Raw genomic sequence first — 23,882 nt, forward strand, 5'->3', positions numbered from 1 at the left:
TTTGAAGGAAATAGCAAAAAATAAGGCCCCAGGAATAGATGGTATACCAATTGAAGTATTTCAGATAACAGATGTTGCCCTGGATGTGCTCACCTTGTAAGGGTATAAGGGGCTTTTCGTAAGGGTAACAAACTTCCCTATATTTGAAGTAACCAATCAGATTAATTTAGGTTTCCAAACAGTTTCCCTACCAATCAGATTCAGACAAGTCTCCAAACTGCTTCCCCGAGCTATAGCTAACCAATTGAAAGCAAACTAGAACTCTAATTGCTATAGGTAGCCAATCGTAGAACATATAGTTAGACAAAGAAGTAACAAAGGTGTGAAAGGTAAAAGCATGCTCCAGCTCGGGACTCTCAGGTGGATGCTGCTGTGTCAGCACGCAGGAGCCCGGTTTGAACTCTAAATAAACTTTGTTAATTTGGCTAATTGGCTTGGTGATCTTTTCTGGGGACTGGCTCCGTTACAACAGCTTTAATTAAAGCCCATAGAATGGCAATGCCATTGTAGCAGGTCTTTTTGTAATGAGATTTTTTTTAAAAAGATCAATGCTGGGTGGTTTTGTTTTGTTTTTTTAATGAGATGTACTTAAAATTTCTTTTTAAAGTCACATCTTCCCACTGAAAGTCAAACAAATAATAAACAAAATTGGAAATTAAATAGAGGTTTAAAAAAACTTTATATTTAGGAGAAAATAAATATTTAATACTTCCCACAAAACACTAGTCACTTTTTACCATAAGAATATTAATCAACAAATTCATAATCACAGTAGAACTAATACCATGACTCATTACATAATATATCATATGGGCAAGCAAGCCAGCTTTTGGTAGCTGAAGTAATCAGATGTATTTAAGCCACAGATGACTCAAGACAAAAGTAATCACAATTCCTGAGACACTGCACTTTGTGTGCTATAGAGCTTCTCTTTGTTTAAAGCATCTAGTCACTTAGCTTTTCTTTGTTCTCTTTTATTACCTTTATTTCATTGCCTGAAAAGCTTTTGCAGCAGTGATGTTAACAATTATTGTCTGGACTGATTGAATAATCTTCTTTCTTTTGATAACCATCAGGTGACAGCAAAGTCATTTCACTTCAGAGCTGATACTGCAGTTCCCTGTTACTTCAAAAAAGTAATTTCTTTTCAAATATTGATATGAATGCTTTTGACAACTAACATTGCTTGCTTGTGGATTTTTTAAAAAATTATTGTTCCATATTGCTTCTTCAGTTCTACTGAACTTTTGCATCTGAGAGACATAAAGCAGATTAACTCATAATATGAAGGAGAAGTAAAGTGAGTGCATGTTCTTTCTCAGACAAATACAACTATATATCCTATATTTTCCTATAGTAAAGAAGATGTGAAGGCTTTCATTAAGGATTTGCATTTTTAATACTTTTTCCCCTAGCATTTTTTTCTGTTAGTAATATAGACAGCATTTATACGCATTTGAGTGATTTTCTCTAGTCTCCCTTCCTTTAATTGGAAACAATTTCTCATTCCTATCTGTCTTCCTATAATTTTTGGTCTTTTTATGAGAATAGAATCCTAGTTTTGAGTTGGCAGATTCTGAGGAATGTTGTTTTACATATGTTCTCAGGTTACCTGTGATGTATAGCTACACTATGTACAACAGCTCTGAAACATTCTCTAGCCTAAGCCTACCTTATTGTCTCTGACACACCTACTCCCATTACCCTAGTCACTGAGTCAGTCCATCTCATCTAGGGTCTTCCTTTCCTACACCATCCCTCCACCCTCCCAAGCATTATGTCCCTCTCCAAGAACTGGTCACACCTTGCAATATGCCCAAAGTATGTCAGATAAAGTTTCAGAATTCTTTCTTCCAGGGAGCAGCCTGGTTTCACCCTCTCCAAGGCGAAACTGTTTGTTCTCCTAGCAGTCCTTGATATATTCGATACTCTTCTCCAGAACCACAGATCTAAGGTTATCATCCCTAGTCATTGTCCAGCTTTCTGATGCAGGATACAGAATTGTGAAGACCATGGACTGTATCCATCACACCATAGTCTCCAGAGTGACATTATTGTTCTTCTGTATTCTGGAGAGGACCCTGACAACAGACTTTCCCAATACAATATATCTTTTTATTTCCTGGCTGCTTATATCAAGAATGTTAACTGGGGAGTCAAGCAAAAGCTGTTAACAATCTCAATCTTTCACCATCTATCATGATCCTGCCAATCAGACCAGTGGTGAGAATCTTTGTTTTCTTGATGTTGAGAGGCAATTCATATTGAAGACTGCAGTCCTTGACCTTCTGCAGCAAGTGCTTCAGGTCCTCCTCAGTTTCATCAAGCAGGGTTCTGTCAGCTGCATAACACAGATTGTTAATGAGTCTACCTGGTGTCATATTTCTCCTTATAGAGCCCAATATCCTGGGTAATCTGTCCTGCATATGGATTGAAAAGTTACGGAGATAGGACACATCCCTGGCATACACCCTCCCCAGTTTTGAAGCATGCAGTGTTTCCTTGCTTTGTTCTGATGACCACCTCCTGGTCCAAGTATGGGTTTCATATAAGTATGACAAATGTTCTGGAAATAAAATTTTTCTCAGAGTTAGTAATAGTTTGTTATGATCCACACAATCAAATGCCTTTGCATAGTCAATCAAACACAGATAAACATTCCTCTGTTGCTCTGTGCTTTCAGCCAAGATCCATCTAACATTAGCTATAATGTCCCTAGTACAATGGCCTCTTCTAATCTCAGCCTGAACATCTGGCATTTAACTGTTGATGTTCTTTTCCCATTATTTTATGATCATTTTCAGCAGAATCTTGCTTGCAAGATAATGATATTGATAATGATATTGTTTGATAGTTTTCTCACTCTGTCAAGTCATCTTTCTTTGCAATGGGAACAGATATAGATCTTTTCCAGTCAGTTGGCCAGGTGTTTGTCCTCCAAAGTTCTTGGCACAACTTGCTAAGCACATCCAAGGTAGCATCTATTTGCTGAAATATGTCAGCTGGTAGTCCATCAATTCCTGGGGCTTTGTTTTTTGCCAGTTCTTTCAGAGCAGCTTGAACGTCTTTCTTCATCACTACAGGCTCTTGCTCATGCATTGTTTAATGAAATTTTTCTGTGTCCACCAACTTCTTTTGGCACAATGACACTGTATACTTTTTCCATCTTCTTTTAGTGCTTCCTGGATCATTTAATATTCTGCCCAAAGGATCATTAAGTATTGCAATTTGAGGCTTGAATTTGTTCCTCACTTCCTTCAGCTTAAGAAATGCCAAGTGAGTTCAGCCCTTTTGATTTTCTGATTCTAGCTCTTTGTACTTTTCATTATAAAACTTTGTTTTGTTTTCCTGTGTTGCCCTGTTCAGCTCCTTAATGTCTTGATTTCTTTCCTTCTATTTATTTTTTCAGTAACTATGTTTGTCCATTTGTCACTCAGCTATCCATTTGTAGTATGACAATTTGCGCATTGCCATGATGCTAGAAGCTGTGTCACTGGTGTTTCAAACACCAACAAGATGACCTATGATGGACAGGATACAGTAGAGCTTCTACACTAAGACAAACTGGGAGGGGGCGGGAAATGCTTGGCAATCTACCTTCAAATATTAGTCCATGAAATCTTCTGGATTTCAACAGATTATTGTGAGATATTGCCCTTAAAGATGAGCCTTGTAGTTTGAAAGTCATTCCTTAATGGGTAAGACAATGGGATCATAATACACCAACAATCCTCCAGAACGTAGGGCTGGGCACCACCTTGTCCTGCTATGTAAGGGCTCTCCAAGAGCTGGAATCAATTGTGTAGTAATTAACCACACCAAAATCAACAAATTCGTCCATGTAAGTTTTGATGAACTCTTCTATGTCTAAACGGTCAATTTTCTTAAATTTCTAATAACAATTAGTAATCTAATAAAGATTATTATGTTTTGTGGGGTTTGGGTTATTTTTAAATCTGTGGAACAAATTAGCACAAACTGGATGATGTTAAATGACATACATTTATTCTTTAATAGTTCTAGGGGTCTAGAAGTACAAGCAAAAATGTCACCAAAACAATCTTCACTCTGGAACCATGAGTGGAGAATCTGTTTCATTCCTCGCTACTCGTTTCTCATACTTTATTGCAATCCTTTCTGTTTCAAGGCTTGTCAATGCATCACTCCAACCAGTTATATTAGGCCCACAGGAACACTCTGGTGTCATGGTTTATAGGGTGTTGCACTGTTAACCAAAGAGTCAGACATCACTGGCAGTTTGAATCCACAGGTACTCCATAGAATAAAGATGGGCAGTTCCCCCGCGCCATAATTTACAGCCTCAGCAGCATGAGAGAAGATTTCTATGAGTCAGAATCAACCCCATGACAATGAGTTTGAATTTAGAATTAATGACTTTATCTTAAAAATAACACTAAAACTCTCCATCTAAACAAGGTCAAATGCAGAGATACCAGAAATTAGAACTTTCTGGGGACAGAGTGCAACCCATAGCAAATGTTCAAGGAATTTTTCCTGTTCCCACAGTTTCTGAACTATGTACATGACTTAATTAATCTCTTTTGACTTTCAAAGTAATATTTATTAAGCTATAATTTCAGAATATCTCAAGTAAGAACTGTTTTGATGGCAATAATCGTATGCCCATAAGTCTGGATCACTGATGGCCATTGTTATTTGTTGCTGTTATGTGTTGAGTCACAACAGCCCTAAACCGTGCTCTATCCTGTGCCAATCACACTGCCTCTGGCACACCCATCCCAATTACCCCAGTCACTGAATCAATCTACCTGATAGAGGGTCTTCCCCTCCTACGCCGTCCCTCCACCCTCCCAAGCATGATGTCCCACTCCAAGGACCTGTCCCTCCTCACAACATGTCCAAAGTATGTCAGACAGAGCCCCAGAATCCTTGCCTCCAAGGAGTAGCCTGGTTCAACCCTCTCTAGGATGAATCTGTTTGTTTTCTTGACAGTTCGTGGTATATTCAATACTCTTCTCCAGCACCACAGCTCAAAGGCATCAATTCTTCTTCTATCCTCCCTAGTCATTGTCCAGTTCTCCAATGCATAACAAGTGATTGTAAAGACCATAACCTGTATCAGACGTACCTTAGTCTCCAGAGAGACACCATTGCTCTTCAGTACTTTGGAGAGGTCCCTAACAGCAGACTTTCCCATCACAATATGTTTTTTGATTTCCTGGCTGCTGGTGCCAAGAGTGTTGACTGTGGAGCCGAGCAAACTAAAGTTGTTAACAATCTCAATCTCTTCACCATCCATCCTGATGCTGCCAATTGGTGCAGTGGTGAGAATCTTTGTCTTCTTGACGTTGAGCCTTAATCCATACTGAGGGCTACAGTCCTTGACCCTCTGCAGCAAGTGCATCAGGTCCTCCTCAGTTTCAGCAAGCACGGTTGTGTCATCTGCATAATGCAGATTGTTAATAGATCTTCCACCAATACTGACACCGCACTTCTTCTCATAGAGCCCAGCCTCCCGGATAATCTGTTCTGCATACAGGTTGAAAAGGCATGGAGATAGGACACATCCCTGGCGTACACCTTTCCCAATTTTGAACCATGCCTAGTGGTAAGAATGTGCACTGAAATACCGAAGGCACAGGGTTCAAATCCACCAGCTGCTCTGCAGAGAATGGGCAATCTACTCCCATGCAACTGATGGTCATTATGTAATAATAATTTCCATTATTTAAAACTATATTTTTATATCTTCTTATTTTTATTTACTAGTGAATAGCAGGAAGTGCTTCTCTAACTTAGCTTTTTAAAAGAGAAAAATGAATTGAACTTCGTTTCTCTAATGGTAATGCCTCTCTAGTGGTTCCCATCCACCAATCGCTCTGTGGAAGAAAGATGGGCAAACTCCACAAGAAGATTGCAATTTCCAGCCTTGGAGAACCAGTATTCTAATCAATGGCAATGATTTTGACTTTTGACCTAACTATAGTTTTTGTTGCTGCGTACCATGGAGTCAAAACCAAGTAACAGCTGACCCTGCAGCAGGTTTTCAGAGGCAATAAATCACACAGGACAACATTTCCCATTGTTCTCATGTTGACCCACTGATGGATCTAAATAACCTGTTTTGGGGTTAGCAGCAGAGCTCCTTACCATTGAGACATCAGAGCTTCTGTTTTTAAAATTCATGTATTAATGTTTCTCTCTCCCCTCCTCAAGTCAATGATCTCTTTCTTAATAAACCTCCTTCTTTAGAGTAAAATAAATTAACCAGATTGTTCCACTTGACTTTATACAGACTTTACCAATCAGAAGCAATTAAAATAGTGAGTCAGATCAAGATCGCACTGGCACTAGTATTATTTTATATGTTCTGTTAATTATCTTCAGGAAGGAATAAATGGGTGTTCTTTTTAATTCCTCTCTATGACTACTATTGTACTATGACTGTTTACACTAAAGTGCATATGAATAATCTCGAGTGATGATTGAAAGAACACTAAAAAAATAAAAACACATAAATAAAAATGTCGTTTTGAGTTTTTCCTTCTTGAGTTTTGCTGTTTAAAGTTGTTGAAGAAAATAAAGAGATTACTGTGTGAAAAATGGCCTCTGTCTTCTTCATTAGAAGATTATTTTTTGGGGGGGATTTCAAGGTGTCACATATTAGCTGATAGAAAACAGACATGCGGAATGAGTGTAATGATATTACACAAAAGCAAGAATGTGAGAAGTATGATGAGAGTGCAGGAGCAGGACTTGACCAAAATGGTATTTTTATGGAGAATGTCATTGTGACTTTTATAAACCTTCACTTTGTAAATTAATTTTGGGAGGAATTCCTAGGAGAATAAAGCTTAAAGCATAAGGTTCATTTTCTAGTCAAAGAATATAAACTTTAAAAAGTACCAGGTCAGATAGTATCGTTCTAATAGTCAGTTGTGGTTTTGTGTGTTTGATTTACATCAGCATAACATATGACACTTGGATGGCAAGACTCCAAATTGATAAGTTAGAGAGATTCTAGAACAAATTACCTACATGTACCTGAGAGAGGTGTGCAAGAATTGTTAAGGGCAAAAACAGAATAATTTTTTAATCATAAATAGTTGTCATCCATCTGGATATGTTGTTAGAAGAGGTTTTTCCTTGGAGAGGAACATCATGCTTGGGAAGGAGGAAGGGTGGTGAAATACAGGAAGATCCTCAACCAAGTTTGTTAACATAGTGACTGTAGAGATCGTAGAATGGCATAGAATAGGAGAGTTTTCAAATCGGTTGTTTATAGGGTCACTATGAGTCATACTCAACTCAACAGCACCTAACAACAACAGTTGTATTTTATTTCATAAATCATGGTTAATGTATTATTTGAGTGTTTTCTGTAAAATACTGGTCAAATGCTTTTCTTAAGTGTTATTTTGGGGTATAAAAATTGATCCAAGTTTTATTGACAGAATTTTCCATCTGCATAGTAATGTTACCTCTACCATAAATCAAGTAATTGTAAACATGTAGGCCTACTTCTGATACTTCTTTTCTGTTCCAATCTTGCCCCAATGTGGCATATTCTTCAATATTGCAGCTTTATAAAATGTCTTGAAATATGATATTGATGATTCTCCACTCTTTTTCCTTTATCAACAATGATTTGTTTTGTTTTGTCCCTTTGAATATATATATAGACTGTAATGTTTTCTTGCCCAAATGAAGCTTGTAAGGGTATAATGAATATGAATTTTATCTGTATCCACTGATAGAGAAATGGCAATATTAAGTTTTCTCACTTATGAGCATGGAATTAATTCTATTATATATAATTTAGAGTATTTTTGGTGAAAATTTCTTACACATAATTCATTATTTACATTCTTATTTTGTATTTTGGTATCATTGAAACTTTATATCCTAGATGTCTGTCACTGATACATCAAAATCACAGTACGATTTTCTAATATTAATCACTTATAATATTTATTTGTGTTTTATTGACTATTCTAAAGTGTTTGTGTAATTTATAACAAGCTACAGCTATCATTCTCTTTGAGGAGAATGGTAATTCAAAACATATAATTGTGCTTATACGAAACCTATACCCAAACCAAGCTGTTATTTGAACCAAACAAAGGAACATTGCATGGTTTAACATCAAGAAAGGTCTGCACCAGGGCTGTTGCCTCTATCTCTTTTCAATCTGTATGCTGAACAAATTACTTGAGAAGAAGAGCTTTATGATGAAGGATATGGTATCAGGATTAGGGGGAGATTCATCAACAACCTTCATTGTACAGATGATACAACCTGGCTTACGAAAGAAAGAAGGATTATAAGAATTTGCTGCAGAGAATCAAAGGCTAAAGTCTATGATATGGATTACATCACAAAATCAAGAAAACAAAGACTCTCACCACTGGGGCGATAGCTAACATAATGATAAATGGGAAAAAGTTTGAAATTGTCAATGAATTAATCTTGCATGGATCCTCAATCAACACAAATAAAAAGATGTATTGCACTAGGTAAGTCCACTGTCTGGGATTTCTCCAAAATATGGAAGAGTAATGATGTCAACTTAAAGGCTAAGTTGCACTTGATTCAGCTCTGGTCTTTAACACCACCTGCTATGATCTAATAGGGAGAAGGAGCGACAATCTCCTCCTGTGTGATTAACTGTGTCTGAAAACCTGCTTTGAGGCTCAGTTATGGATTGGTTCCAACTCTATGGTACACAACAACATTATCCGTTAGTGAGATAGTGAGCTAGGATGACAGAAAATGATCATTAGCTTTCAGTTGTGGTGTTGGAAAAAGAGTGTTAAGTTTCCCATGGACTGTCAACAGAACAAGCAGATATATCTTGGAGAGAGTGCAGCCAGAGTACTACTTAGATACAAGTAGGATGGAACTTCATCACATATTTTGGGCATGTTGGTACAAGACCCTATTTCTTGGAAAATTACATCATGCTTGGAAAGGTGGAAGGTGAGAGAAGGAGAGGAAGACCCCCAGCAACATGGATTGGCACAGTGGTTGCTTCAGTGGGATCAAGTATATTAGATATAATAAGGATGGTGCAGATTGGACAGGATTCAGATCTTTTACTCAATTCTCAATGCTTTCTAGATGGTTGATGGTTTAAATCCACCAAAAGGTACCTTGCAAGAAAGGCTTTTTTATTTAATATGAAACAAAGTGTACTAAAAACTCCAAAAAAACAGTTATACTCTGTCAAACATAGTATTGCCATACATTAGATAACAGTTTCTTTAATTGACTTAATATATTAAGTGTGAAAAACATTTCCATATTTCAATTATATCATCAATAGAAAAGTATAGTACAGAGAGGGTGAAACCAGGCTGCTCCTAGGAGGCAAGGCTTTTGAAGTTCTGTCTCCCATACTTTGGTCTTGGAGGGACCACTCAGTAGAGAAGGACATCATGCTTGGAAGGTTGGAGGGACAGTGCAAGAACGGAAGACCCTGGACGAAATGGATTGACTCGATAAATAGGGTAATGGGGGTAGGTATGTTGGAGATAATAAAATTGGCTCAAGGTAGAGCAGTGTTCAGAGCTGTTGTACAAAGGGTTGTTACGAGTCACAAGTGACTCAAGAGCACATAAAAACAATAACATGGATGTTTGATTTGTGGAAACGTTTGGTCTTTAGGTCATATATCTTCATCTTTTTAATCCTTAAACAATCTGCCATAGATAATAACCTGGGCAACATAAAAAGCCAAACATAGTGGTTAAGAAACCAACATTTTATAAACATTTTATAAGGTAATTGGTAAACTCGTGCTCCTAATTTTGAAATTGTGAAAAATACTTAGTTATTTCTTAAAATTATATAAGTAGTAGATTTGGCATTCTGAGTTAAACTTTTCTGACACCAGAGCAGAAACACCTGAGATGTAAGACTACTTTTTTTGGTTTGAATTCCTTTAGTTATAGTAACTTAGACCATATCACATTCCCTTCCATTTTCAACTACTTTGATGGGTAGGATGTTATTTGTTATAGCATATTAAACTCTAGTTTTCTGTAACTTTTGCTTTTTAATTTGATTTTGCTGTACTAAATGGCATTATTCTTATTATGTGGCATTAAATCAGTACTGACCCATAGTTGACTTTCCCATGGGTTTTCAGTGACAGTAAATCACATAGGAGAAGATTATCCATCCTTCTTCCATGAAGCAGCTGGTGGATTCAAACTGCATGCCTTTGGAATTGCAGAACAGCTTCTTGACACCAGAACTCATACTTATTTATGTGTGTAATATTTTTATTTTTAAATTCATTTTAGACTGATAAAGAAGATATGAAAATAATACAAAGAGCTTTTCCCCCCTAAACATTTGTGAGTAAATGCCTTCAGATTATTCTCTAACCTCAAATATATATATATATATATATTCTCATGTACTTATATGCTGATATACACACCCACTACTCACTTGCCAACCTGTCTGGGTTCCAAATACCAGATAATTATTTAAAAATTGAAAACGACCACATTATATCATAAAACGAAGAATAATTACATCATTATGTAGTTGTCAAATTACATCATTACATAACTGCCAAGCTACTGCAAATCATAGTTCATTCAGGATGTAATGGCATGCTGATCCTCTTTCTGTGGCCAGTGAAACCAGGGCTCATGGCCCACACAAGTATCTGAAGTGTGTACCAGCTCCAAATCATTGGATGTTGGACGAAGTTACTGGTGTATTCGCTTCTCATCCATCTACTGGTCCCCGCAAAGAATATCTGCCACTGATCATTTTCTTAAGAAATAAACTTAAGTATCCACTGGCAGGAGATGAGGTTAAAAAACTCTGCATAAAAAAACAAAACAAAAACACCTCTGCATGTAGTGGTTTATTAAGAATGATGGCACAGTCTGAACTGGTATAACCTACAGTGCTGGTTTTATGGATGTGATTAGCATTGACAAGACCAGAGAGAATTTCCATCTGACCTATGACACCTAGGGTTGATTTGCTGTTCCCTCTTTACACTCAAGGAGGCAAACGACAAGTTATGCAAAGTAAGGAAGATCTTTGTGGGCACACACAAAAAAAATCCCTCCTCTGGTGACCCAGGATGGCTCGAGCCATCCGCTACCCTGATCCTCTCATCAAGGTAAATGACACCATTCAGATTGATTTGGAGACTGGAAAGATGACTAATTTCATCACGTTTAACACTGGTAACCAATGCATAGTGACTGGAGGTGTTGGCCTGGAAGAATTGGTTTAATCACTAACAGAGAGCGAGACATCTTGGCTCTTTTGATGAGGTGCGTGTGAAAGAGATGATGGCAACAGCTTTGCCACCTGGCTTTCCAACATTTTTATTATTGGCAAAAGCAATAAACCATGGATTTATCTTCCCTGTGGAAAGAGTAACTGCCTTACCATTGCTGAAGAGACAAGAGACTGACTGGAGCCAACTTGACAATATCTGACAATAAAAGCAGATTTTTTTTGTTTATTGTTGTAAGTAGGAATTATTTGATAATGATGAAGTCAGTAATGCGTAGGGAAAGATATGATACTATTCCTCATGGTTCATATTTTGGGGAATACTGGTAGAGGCAAAACAAAGAACAATACAAAATGATCTGTAGATAGTTTTGTTGAGGAGTATATTTTTTTCTTAATTTTTTATGATTGAAAATATGTTGCTTATGTGATTCAATATGTAAAGTAAATTTGCTAATTCCCTCTGATTTGAAAAGAAAATCCACATTTGTTTTAAAAAGATTAATTAGCACTCTAACATACGTATTGAAGTAGTGATATTCACTCACACTTTTTAATTTTTTTAAGTGTTAAAAGACAAAAATTTAAAAGTGATTAGTGCCTGATTACATCCTAATCCTTTGCTCAAGTAAAGACATCTTTATGAAGCTGTTTCATGCACAATATTCAATGATTGCATCAACCACAACACTCTTTCACTGCTAAATAATGTTTGTTATCTGCTTTATTTCTTTAGTATTTCTCCCATAGAGTCCTTTATAGTGAATTACAGTTATGTGTGTTTGTTAATGACCTGAAATAGAATAAAAAAAGTAACCCAAGAATAAGCTAAAATATGGTAGGACTTGTATGTAAAATCTATGATCTATTTTAGAAAAGTAGCCATTGAAAATATTGTGGATTGTTGTTGTTGTTGTTATGTGCCGTTGAGTCGCCTGCGACTCATAGCGACCCTATGTACAACAGCCCTAAACTCCGCTCTGTTCTGTGCCAATCGCACTGTATTAGAAGAGAATATTGCCATATGTATTGTTAAGAAAAATAAACAGAACAAGGCAACACTACATGGTTTTAAGTCAGGAAAATTATGTTTCAGGATTATGTCCTTTCTCCATACCTTTGCAATCTGGAAGCTGGAAACGTTGGACTATATGAAGAAGAATGTGGCATCAGAAATTAAGGAAAACTCATAAACAACCCGAGTTATGCAGATGACACAAGACTGCTTGATAAAAATAAAGAACTAAAACACTACAGAAGGTCAATGACCGCAGCCTTCATTGTGGGTTACATCTCAACATCAAGAAAACAAAAATTTTTATCACTGGATCCAATAGGCAACATTATGAAAAATGGAGTAAAATTTGAAGTTGTCAACAATTTAAATTTTCTTGGACCCATAATCAATTCCCATGATAGCAGTAAGTCAAAAAAATGAAAAGTATGTTACATTAGGAAAATCTGCTGCCTAAGACCTATCTAAAATTTTAAGTTTTCAATATTAAGCTAGCCTGATCCAAATCTTAACATTTTCAATTGCTTCCCATGCATCTGAATACTGAGTAATAAGGAAGAACAAGTAAAATTCATGACTTTGAGTTTTGGTGTTGGTGAAAAGTATGTGGTATACTTAGAGAACTCTAATGGCTTAGAGTTATGAAGTTGCACTGCCAAACAAAATACAGTCAGTTCAAATTCACCAGCTACTTTGTGGGAGAAACATAGTCTCTTCCCATATCATTTACTGCCTCTGAAAACTTGCAGAAGGGTCAGCTATAAGTTGGTTACAACTTTATGGTACACAGTAACAACATCGAATATACTGTGTTGTTGTTGTTGCATGTCATCGAGTTAAACTGATCCATAGCATACCCTCCATCAGGTTTTCAGAGGCAGTAAATTGCATGAGAGATGATTGTTTCTCTTTCTCCCATGGATAGCAGGTGGTGGATTCATACTAAGTGCCTTTGGGATTACAGTGCCTCTTACCAGTAGGTCCCCAGAGCTGCTGTTGAGCCATGTACGTTTGGGTTGGTAGTACAACTCCTTACCACTATACCCCCAGAGATCCCCTGATGGGCATCTAGTGGTGTCAAAAACAAAGACTACTTGCAATTATCCTGAGAATATGAAACTACTCTAACTTCTAAAGACCTCAAGGAATATGTAAGGAACACTGGTAGTGTAGTGGTTAAGCTTGGCTTGGATTCTGGCTGGCAGGTAGATAGTTAAAACCAATCAGCTGCTGCTTTGGAGAAAAGTTACAAGCTTAGAAACTCTCAGAACAATTCTACTTCCTTATATAGCATTAATGAGATTTGCAATCAGCTGAGTGGCAATGTGTTTGTTTTTGCTTTGTCACAGAACAGAAAATCTAAGAGTACAGACTTTGCTTAAATGCCAAATTTCCTCGCCTCGCACAAAGAATTAATATATACTTTGAAGCACAAGCCGAAGGATTGACGTTTATCTTTATTTTTAAAAGTCAGCAACAACTCTTTGTTGACTTGCAATTGATCTGTAATGTCATCGTGGTTTGAACTGTAAGAAACCTCACCATTTTCAAATAGAAAGTGAAAGGTATCTCTTCATTCTCAGATGTCCAAATGCAGATTGTTTTGTTGTTAACAAAATAATTTATTTGTGTTTAGATGAAATGGTACAGTATTTTATAGTTCTCAGGTGTTTAATTCCTCCTTGGAGAAACTTTAAGGGAACTTTTTCTAAAGCAATCAGGTTTCAAAGGTAATCCTATTATTTTAAGTAAAGCAGGACTATGTTAGTAAATGCTAATCTCCTTTCTTTTTTATGTAAGTCTCTAATTACTCTCCAACTATTGAGCATGTACTACAAATGTGGTTTCTAAGGTCTTTAAAAGTGAAAGGAAAGAAAATAATAGTTTTCCTGTTGTTGGCAAATTGGCAGGTGTATTTGGTAATATAATGTTATTCTTTTTTTTCTTTCTTGTTGTGTACTGTCTAATTGGATCTAACCGACACAGGAGGAGAGTGACTCTCCTCCAGGGGATCACCTGGTGCATTTGAACTGTGCACCTTTGGGATTACAGCACAGCTTCTTGCCACTAGGCCACCAGAGCTCCCTTACAATGTAATTCTTAAGTAACCTCAGTCAGAATCAGGCAATGCATGCATGCATACACACAAACACACACACACACACACACACACACACACACACACGAAGGCAGGAAGCAACCTTTTGTGAGCAAGTCAAATCTAAACCTCCTAATGTGTTCTATTATAAAAATGTTACTAACAATCCTACAATATAATATTAATTGAGCCTCACTACCAACCAACCTCTCCTTTCTTCAAATTGCTTTGTGTTTGATATACCCTATGTATTATCCATTTAGAAGGGTAAAAGTCATATGAGAATAGGAGTTTTAAATAATACACTGATAAGATATTTAAAGGCAGTCTTCTTTGTAGCAAAGACATTGTTATGTATGGGTAATATCTGGATTTTTTTAAGTATCTGGATTGGATATAGATAAATATGCAAAAATAGATTTTTTTCATAAACTCATCTTTTTATTACTGGAATTACATTTGCCCTTATAATGCTTTTTAGAACTATGCATAGCATTCTGAAATTTTGTTAAGCTTATCTTAGTAATTAATGTTTTCTAAGAATTTGACTTACACACAGCATTGGGCTCCAGGAAGAGGAAATGCCCTAATAAATTTCACCTATCTCTGGTGGACAAGGGGATAAAGAATTGTTCTCTCAAACTGAAGGCAGGCAAGTTCAAATCTACTAGCTGCTTTGTGGAAGAAATATGAACAATCTCCTCTCCTATGATTTACAGCCTCTGAAAACACATTGAAGAGTCAGTTGTGAGTTGCTTTCAACTTGGCAGCAATGAGTTTGAAATTTTCTTTAGTTTATACTTTTAAAAAGAAAAGAAATCCTTAACATAGTTGAGCTCTTTAGTGCTGCATGGTATATCATTGTGTGAATAGGCCAGATTTTATATTTGTTTGTTGATTTGAATTCGAGTTGTTTTCATTTTTTTACTATTGTGAATAATATAATTCTGCTAATATAAAACAAAATTTACATAGGATTAATTTCATCAGTGCAACCCAACACATATTAATGTTATTAAAAAAACTCCTAACTTCCTGCAGATAAAAAGACTAAAGTTTAAAAAATTAAGCTTATTTTTATAATCTAATAAATCTTCAACATGAAAAGAAGTCAACACTGTTTCTCAAAATATTTGAAAATAGAAACATTGCTTAGCTTTTGGGGAGATGGTTGGTAAAGAATAAAATGAAATGAAGCTATGTATAGTAGTAGATATTGTGGATTTAGATGTCTTTTGTAAGCTTAGACACAATTCTAGAGCTTGACACAAAATGAATACTTACTCCAACTTCAAGTCTTAGAGGTGTGCCTGATGGGCACCAACTTTACCCTACCTAGGAGGCCGAACAGCTTGCTCCAGTTATAAAAAGACCGTTTCTTTCTTTCCTTTTTTCATTTTCCTGTTCTCCTTTCCTGTTTGACCTTCTTTCAAAGGTGAATCTCTCCAATCAACAGTCCAATGTGTGTCCATAAATCCTTTCAAATGCAATTCTCCTCAGAGTACTGGGTGGGACTCAATCTTGCTCCTTGACAATGTCACAACTCCTACTACCAGATTCTACTTTTAACAAGCTGCCTCTAGAGCAGATATTCCCTTTTAGTACTCAAAATTAAGAATTAACCAGTGGATAAATGGCATACTTTCTAAATCTACAATATCCAGTATTCATTTCTATAATACAATTTTGTATTCTCCTCTACTTTTTTAAAAATTGATTTGCATATAACCATCTTTACACAAAGAAAGGTGACCTGACAGAGGCTGAAATTATAAAAAAATATCATTGATATCACATGCAAGTAGGATTTTGTGGAAGATTATCTGAAAATGACTGAAACAGCACGTCAGCAGAGAACTGTCTGAAGAGCAGGCTGTGTTTAGAAGAGACCATGGTACTAGGGATATTATAGCTAATGTCAGATGGATCTTGGCTGAAAGCAGAGAGTACCAGAGGAATGTCTATCTGGGTTTCATTGACTATGCAAAGGCATTGAATATGGATCCAAACAAACTGTGGCTGACTTTGAGAAGAATGGGAATCCCAAAGCAATTGATAGTGCTTATGCAAAAACCTATACTTGAACCAAGAGATCGTCATCAGGACAGAGAAAGGAGACATTGCATGGTTCAAAATTGGAGAGAGTGTACATCAAAGATGTGTCCTATCTCCATATATTCTCAATACATGCTCAACAGATTATACAGGAGGCGGGGCTCTATGAAGAGAAATGTGTCATCAGGATTGGAGGTAGACTCATCAGCAATCTGCATTATGTAGACGACACAACCCTGCTTGCTGAAACTGAGGAGGACCTGAAACACTTCCTGCAGAAGGTTAAAGACTGCAGCCTTCAAAATGGATTGATGCTCAACATCAAGAAAATAAAGATTCTCACCACTGGGGTGATTGGCAGCATCATGATCAGTGGTGAAGAGATTGAGATTATTGACAGCTTCAGTTTGCTTGGCTCTACAATCAACACTCTTGGTACCTGAAGCCAGGAAATGATAGGATGATTGCATTAGGAAAGTTTGCTATCAGAGACCTCTCCAAAGTACTGAAGAGCAATGGTGTCAATCTGGAGACTAAAGTGCAGCTGATACAGGTCATGGTCTTTGCAATCACTTGCTATGCATCAGAAAGTTGGACAATGACTAGGGAGGATAGAAGGAGAATTTATGCCTTTGAGCTCTGGTGCTGGAGAAGAGTATTGAATATATCATGGATTTCTAGGAGAACAAACAGGTTTGTCCTGGAGAAGGTGAAGCCGGAATGCTCCTTGGAGTCAAGGATTTTGAGGCTTCGTCTGACATACTTTGAACATGTTGCAAGGCGGGACCAGTCCTTGGAGAGGGGTGTCATGCTTGGGACGGTGGAGGGACAGTGCAAGAGAGGAAGAAACTTAATGAGATGAATGGATTCAGTGACTGGGGTAATGGGGGTAGGTGTGTCAGAGACAATAAGATTGGCACAGGATAGAGCAGGGTTTAGCACTTTTGTACATATGGCCTCTATGAGTCACAGGTGACTCGATGGCACATAACAACAACCCTTATACAGGGCACTTTATACATTGTGCTCCACACAATCCCTTATATACACTGTACTTCATACAATTAACTACCAATTATCCATGGCTTTTATCACACTCTTCCCCCAATATTCCATTAATCCTTCCCCCATTCTCTAACCTCCATATTCACTACCACAGTGATCATCTCTCCTTCCCCTTTTTCTGCATTTCGCTCCCTCTCTTTTTGTTTTCAGGCTATACTTAATTTACACTGTATTCCGTTCATGTGCATTGTGTTCTACACAATCTTTATTTCACCTTATGCTTCATGATACCATCTCTATACACTTATTTTGCACAGCCAATCACCATTGATCTGTGTCTACTCTTATACCATCTCATCAATATTCCTTCAGACTCTCCCTAAAATCAACCCACTAAACTTTGTTCGACTAGTGATTTTCATGCTTCACTCTTTTCTGTTCCCTTTCCCCTTATTTCCTTCTGCTTTGGGGTATTTATATATGTTGTTGTTAGTTATCCTTCTAATTTTACAGCAATGGTCCTATGCAGTATTTGTCCTTATCAGAGTGAGTTAGTTTAATAACTGAAAAGCTTTCTAGGTTCACTCATTTTTTATAGTATTTTGCAAAATTGTGACTGCTTAGTGCCACGTAGTATTCCATTGTGTGAATATATCACAATTTCTCAATTCATTCATTTGTTGATGGGCAATTAGGCTTTTTCCATTTACTTGATATTTCTATTCCTGTGTCAGTTCTAAATTCCTTGGGGTATATTACTAAAGTACAATAGCTGGGCCATACAGGATATCTATGGTCAGCTTTTTGAGGAAACGCTAAACTACCTTCCAGAATTCAGTATTTTATAATTCTACCAGCAGTACATGAGAGATCCAATTTCTCCACATTTCCTCCAACATTTATTTATGTCCTATAAAACTAATAGGTTGAGATGGTGTCTCATAATGGTTTTGATTTGCATGTCTCTGATTGCCAGTGATTTTTGAGCATTTCTTCATGTGCCTGCCAATCATATGAATATCTTCCACTGTGAAAAGTCTTTCCATTTCTTTCCCCCATTTTGTGATTGGGTTTTTGCATTTTTGTTGTTGTTGTTAAGTGCTGCCTAGTCAATATGACTCATAGTGACCTTGTGAACAGAAGATCTGAATCCTGTTCTGTAACTATTGCTGTTTCTTTAAGTTCATATTTTCCAGAGGCATGTTGTTTAGGAACTGGGTGATACTCCTGCTTCCAAGCCTGTCTTTTCTGGGAGCTCCATCAAATACTGTCCACCATTGGTGACTATTACGGCATTTGACACAATAGTGGCACAACGTTCAGTATCACAGCAACCCGAAGTTACCTCAGTAAAGCTGATTGAGAGACCAGTGCTGTACCACTTAGAAGAATATTCATTCTAAACACAATTAAACCAGGCCCTAATTGGCTCTTAAAAGTCTTCCCAATGTGGCCTTAGCCAAAACCAGCAAATCCAAACAGCCCACACATGGGTGTGAACAAAATAAAAACAACCAAAGAGTCCACACCCAAGCCTCAACCTAACCCCGTAGTAATCTGTAACATTGTGTTATCGAGACTGGAGTATGCTCACTCCCATAGATCACTTGGATCCACAGGTGTATAAGTGAGAAAAATACAACACTGTAGAAAGAGGATGAGCTTGCCTATTCCTTCAGCACCGCCCACCTGGTATGCACACATGTGTGAATGAGCAGGGAAGGGTTGTTGGCTTGAGGAGCAGGGAGTCAAGAGGATTCTTGACTTGTTTTCTCTACTTGGCCCTAGGCGGGAACTAGGCCTGAGTGAGGAGGGCAAAAGGTGTGGAACACAGAGAGGAGTGTGAACTCCTGAACTTGCACCGATACTCATTTAAACCTTGCCACAGATGGCTGGGGACGAGTAAATCAGAATCCAACCAGATGAAGATAAGATGATGTAGGCTGTATTGCTGCAAGTTGAGGGCTTGTTCTGGACGGGATGATGTTTAAAGATGCAGATACTCAAAGTTTCCAGATTGAACAGACGATCTTTCAGCAAAGAAATGTGTTTTTTTCCCCCTCAGAGTACTGGTTACGTAGAGATGGCAAGTCAGCAATTGGGTGTCTAACTAAAAGGAGGATGGGCATGAGGTGTGAAGTGGCTGGTTTACGCATTTTCAAGAAAGTAGTTGTCGATTGGGTGATTGTAAGAGAGAAAAGAACTAGACAATATAAGTGAATGAAATATAATGTAAATGACGGACTATATTGAACACAATGTACATGCATGAAACACAATGTATATCAATAAAAAATGAAGAAAACCCAAACGGTCAGTAAGATTTGCTGAAGCTTTAGAAAAAGATTTTTAAATAAGTAAATCAGAATTTTAGACATTTTAATATAATTCTTTACATTTTCTCCTTATTGATTATTTAAAATAGTTCATAGCAGTGCCGGGGATACAGACTTCTATTATTCTTGTTCCTTACTTGTGGAATGATTAATATATAATTAAAATTTGAGAAACCAAGTTAGGTTGTTGTATAATTTTAAAAATCAATGACATAATAATGCCACTTAACACTACTGGTCCTACAGCCACCTCTTACCCACAGTCTACTTTACTTCAACTCTTCATTCATCTACACAAGATGAAGGTGAGAGTGTAAGATTTCCAACTTGAAGTTGTGGCAGGACTCTGTCCATGTATTACTTCAGCCATTTTAAAATTCTCTTCAGCATGATTTTACCTGTATGCAATATTAATTATATAGCTTTATAATTGCTCATTCTATTAAATTACATATTTTTGAAATGTAAAAATGTATATAGATGACTTCCAATTAATTGATCATGTAACTGCCTGAGAATATCTTGGCATGCTCGATTTTGCCTTCACTTGTTAAAACAATAAATGATCAATCAACAATCTGCAATATGCAGAAGATACAGCACTGCTTCCTGAAGGTGAAGAGAGCCTGAAGCATTTACTGAGGTTATAAAATCTAGCCTTTCGTATGGATGAAATCGCAGTATAAGAAAATACAAATCCTTACAACTGAACCAGTGAACAGCATCATGAGTAGAAGAAAGATTGTGATTGTCAAGAATTTAATTTTGTTTGGATTTCAAATCAATGCCAGTCAGAAATCAATGTTATAACAAGTTAGAATGAAATTATATATTATACATTGCACAAATTTGCCACCAAAGACCTCGTTAAAGTGCGAAAATGTCAGTTTAAAGACTCAAGTGCACCTGCCCAAACCAGTCTTTTTAATAGCTTCATATGTATATGGCTATATGGCTATTGTACAATGGATAGGAAAGACCAAAGCATAATTTTTGCCTCTGCACTGCTGCGTTAAATATACCACAGTTTATCTAAAGAATGAATTAATCTGTCTTGGAAAATGTGCAGCCAGATGTTCAATAAAAACAAGAATTTTAAGACTTTGTCTCTTACTTTGGGCAACAACAATGGGAATAAGCACAACTGATTGTAAGGATGGGTCACTAGGATTTCATTCTGATGTACTATGATTTGGAGGTGGCTCAACAGTACCTAACAACAGCAAATAATAAACACTAGTCCACAGATTCTTTGTCTTAGATAAATGCTTTTCCTTCAGTAGCTTGAGTGTGTGCATCAGTTCAATAAATTGAGAAGAGTGGTGAACCCTCCTGAAATTTTATAAAAGATAAATGGATGCCAATATGATTTTCCAGGGAAGGATTTCAGGTCTACTATTTCTTGATTAAGTTTATTGATTGCAAACAACATAAGTTAACTGTATTAGATGCAACCAAAAAGAAAGTATTAGAAGGCTGTTAGGATCAAAATTCAAGCTTGGACAGTGCACTTCATGAAGGAACACAAGGAAGCAAACCAGTGCCAAGAGGCAGTGCCTGCTGCCACCACTTCAAGATGCCAGCTGTGTGCAGAACTCTGCTACTATTGCAAACTCACGGCCATGCTGTTTCCCTGGCCACTCTGCTCACATCCTGAGCTTTTGCTTTCTATCCTCAAAAAAAAATCCAACCAATAACACTGTGTCCCGGTTTTGACCATCAGGGTGAAGGGAGATGAATATGGACTCCTGCTTCCTACTGGTTTTGGAACAGTCTTTAAGTAGGAAGGGAGGTTTGTCAAAGGACAAACAACACTGTCATTTGCTAGAGCTTCCAGCAGAGTCTCAAAGGGGCCATGACACTAACATACTTCTGCCAAAAGAGATTATGAATCATTGCATTAGATTACCTTTAATTACAGCTCTGAAATTATATGATCCTAAATACTAATTTTTCTTTCCACCATCAACTACCAACTCTGAATTTCTTTAACTAGACACAAATGCAGCAATAGAATGACAAACAGCCTTGCAGGGTCAGCCCTGAAGCAGCAATGATCATTTCAGTGGGTTGTGTAATTAGGATGGTTGGGCTAATGGCAGAAAGTAACAGATGTCAGGGAGTGCTGTGATCCAGCTGAATTTCTGGCAAACCAGAACTGATTCCTCCAGTAAAAGGAATTTGCTTTTCCAAAGTGCCCCCCGGTTCTATATTATGAGTGTATAAGGCAATACATAATTTAATGGTCATATACATACAGATTTTGAGGCAAGTAAGCATGAAAAGACATGAATATATCTAATATTGGGTCACCGTAGAAAGTTACATGCCTCTGTATGTCTCAGTTTAATAGTAACAGTGATGGTTAATGTGTGACACTATGATGACACAATTCTATAATGGAAAGAATCACAATTTGTCACTTTGTGATAGCTAAAGAAATAATGATGAAAATTATTATAATAATAGTTTAAAATATTCCAAAACCATGATTGTACCTCATTCTGAAAAATATGTTTACTTTTTAATTTCAAGTCAAGAACAACAAAGATATCTCACACATGCATTTGACATGTTTCATGTAAAACTAGATCTATGACCTATAAAAGATGTTCTGGTATATATATATTAAGTGTTGGGCTGCAAGAACTTGAGTATGGCGGTTCAAACTCACTGACTACTCAGAAATATGAACTAGTCTGCTTCCTTAAAGATTTGCAGCCTATGAACCCCTGTGGGACAGTTCTTTTTAAAAATATTTTTAATTTTTTTTTATTACTCTAATTTATTTACAAAGTAATAATAATACATTATTTTTTCACAAAAGATCCTTCCCGTGGGTGTCTGGGGTGAAGGAAGTGGGAGAGTTCTTTTCTTTCCTAAGGTTTTACTATGGACTGAAATCAACTCATTGGCAGTAAATTATGACCCAATTCCAAAAGTGTAGTGGATAAGGAATTGATGCTGCCAATCCAAAAGTGGTGTCTTTCTGGTGGTTTGAACTGACACGCAGCTCCTCAAAAGAAAGATGGCCAATTTCCTATGCAATATACAATCTCAGAAACTCAGTGGAGGGTCAGTTATCAGTTGAGAAAATTTACTTCAAAGAATCACCAAAGTTTATAATCTAAAAATGTATCTACAACCGTTTGTCCCAAATGGCAGATAGAATCAAAATACAAATCAAATATTTTTTAATTTTGTTAAAATGCATAAAATTGAATGGGTTCTTTGATGTAAACCAGCAGCCATCAAACCAGTCTTAACTCATAGCAATTATGTTAACTGATACCATCAAAATAAGATGATTATGAGATACACGGAATATTTAACAATTGATTATTGTCTTACTCGAATCTGAAGTAATGGGTATAAAGGACTTTTAAGCCGTCAGTGGTCATTTCAAGTCCTAACATTTTGATTGTTTATATTTGACCTTTGGTTCACCATAAACTTTTTCCTTATTGTGATCCTATTGGAAAAACAGAACTGCCCCACAGGGTATTCAGGGCTGTAATCTTTACAGAAACAGATGACCTCAGCTGTCATTGAGCATCTGTGGGTCTCAATCATGGACACCTTAAGGAAGCAGGAAAAATTGTCTTCTGAACTATTATGAAGCACAGAGTAGAGCTGATCTTTGGGACACTTAGGTTTATTTGCATTCTGCTGATCTCATGAGTGTGTTCACTCCTTCTGTTTTGCAGGTAAATGTGAATGTGGTAAATGCACTTGCTACCCCCCAGGAGATCGCAGGGTGTATGGCAAGACGTGTGAGTGTGATGACCGCCGCTGTGAAGACCTAGATGGAGTGGTGTGTGCAGGTAACAATGATTTACACAGCTTTATCTCATTGCCATGCAATTTGCTTTGTTTTCATCTTGTTCTGCTTGTCTGTCTCTCTTTTCCTTTCTAAGTTTGTTTTTAGGAAAGAAACCATTTACAATTAAACCTTAACTCACTATACAATTAGGTTCATAATGATTTTACTTCCTTGAACCCTTCCTTTAAAGGTATGTATTACTTTTGCTATAGTCCTAGTAGTATAGTGGTTAAACGCTTAATTGCTAATCAGAAGGTTGTTGTTGCTGTCATTTTGTGCTGCCAGTCAACTATGACA

General features: G+C 36.9%; 1 protein-coding gene and 1 pseudogene across 3 annotated transcripts in view; both read left to right on the forward strand.

Moving 5' to 3' along the window:
- Window positions 1–23,882, forward strand: part of ITGBL1 (integrin, beta-like 1 (with EGF-like repeat domains)) — a 393,008-nt gene that overhangs the window by 333,537 nt on the left and 35,589 nt on the right. For all 3 annotated transcript variants that reach the window (XM_006879391.1, XM_006879392.1, XM_006879393.1), the window contains one exon: window positions 23,470–23,586. In XM_006879391.1, the coding sequence (XP_006879453.1) occupies window positions 23,470–23,586 (117 nt within the window). The remainder of the gene's footprint in view (window positions 1–23,469; window positions 23,587–23,882) is intronic.
- Window positions 10,655–11,431, forward strand: LOC102857041 (annotated as a pseudogene).

This window comes from Elephantulus edwardii, unplaced genomic scaffold, assembly GCF_000299155.1.
Source record: "Elephantulus edwardii isolate Elephantulus edwardi_28Jun2011 unplaced genomic scaffold, EleEdw1.0 scaffold00003, whole genome shotgun sequence".
Classification (NCBI taxonomy): domain Eukaryota; kingdom Metazoa; phylum Chordata; class Mammalia; order Macroscelidea; family Macroscelididae; genus Elephantulus; species Elephantulus edwardii.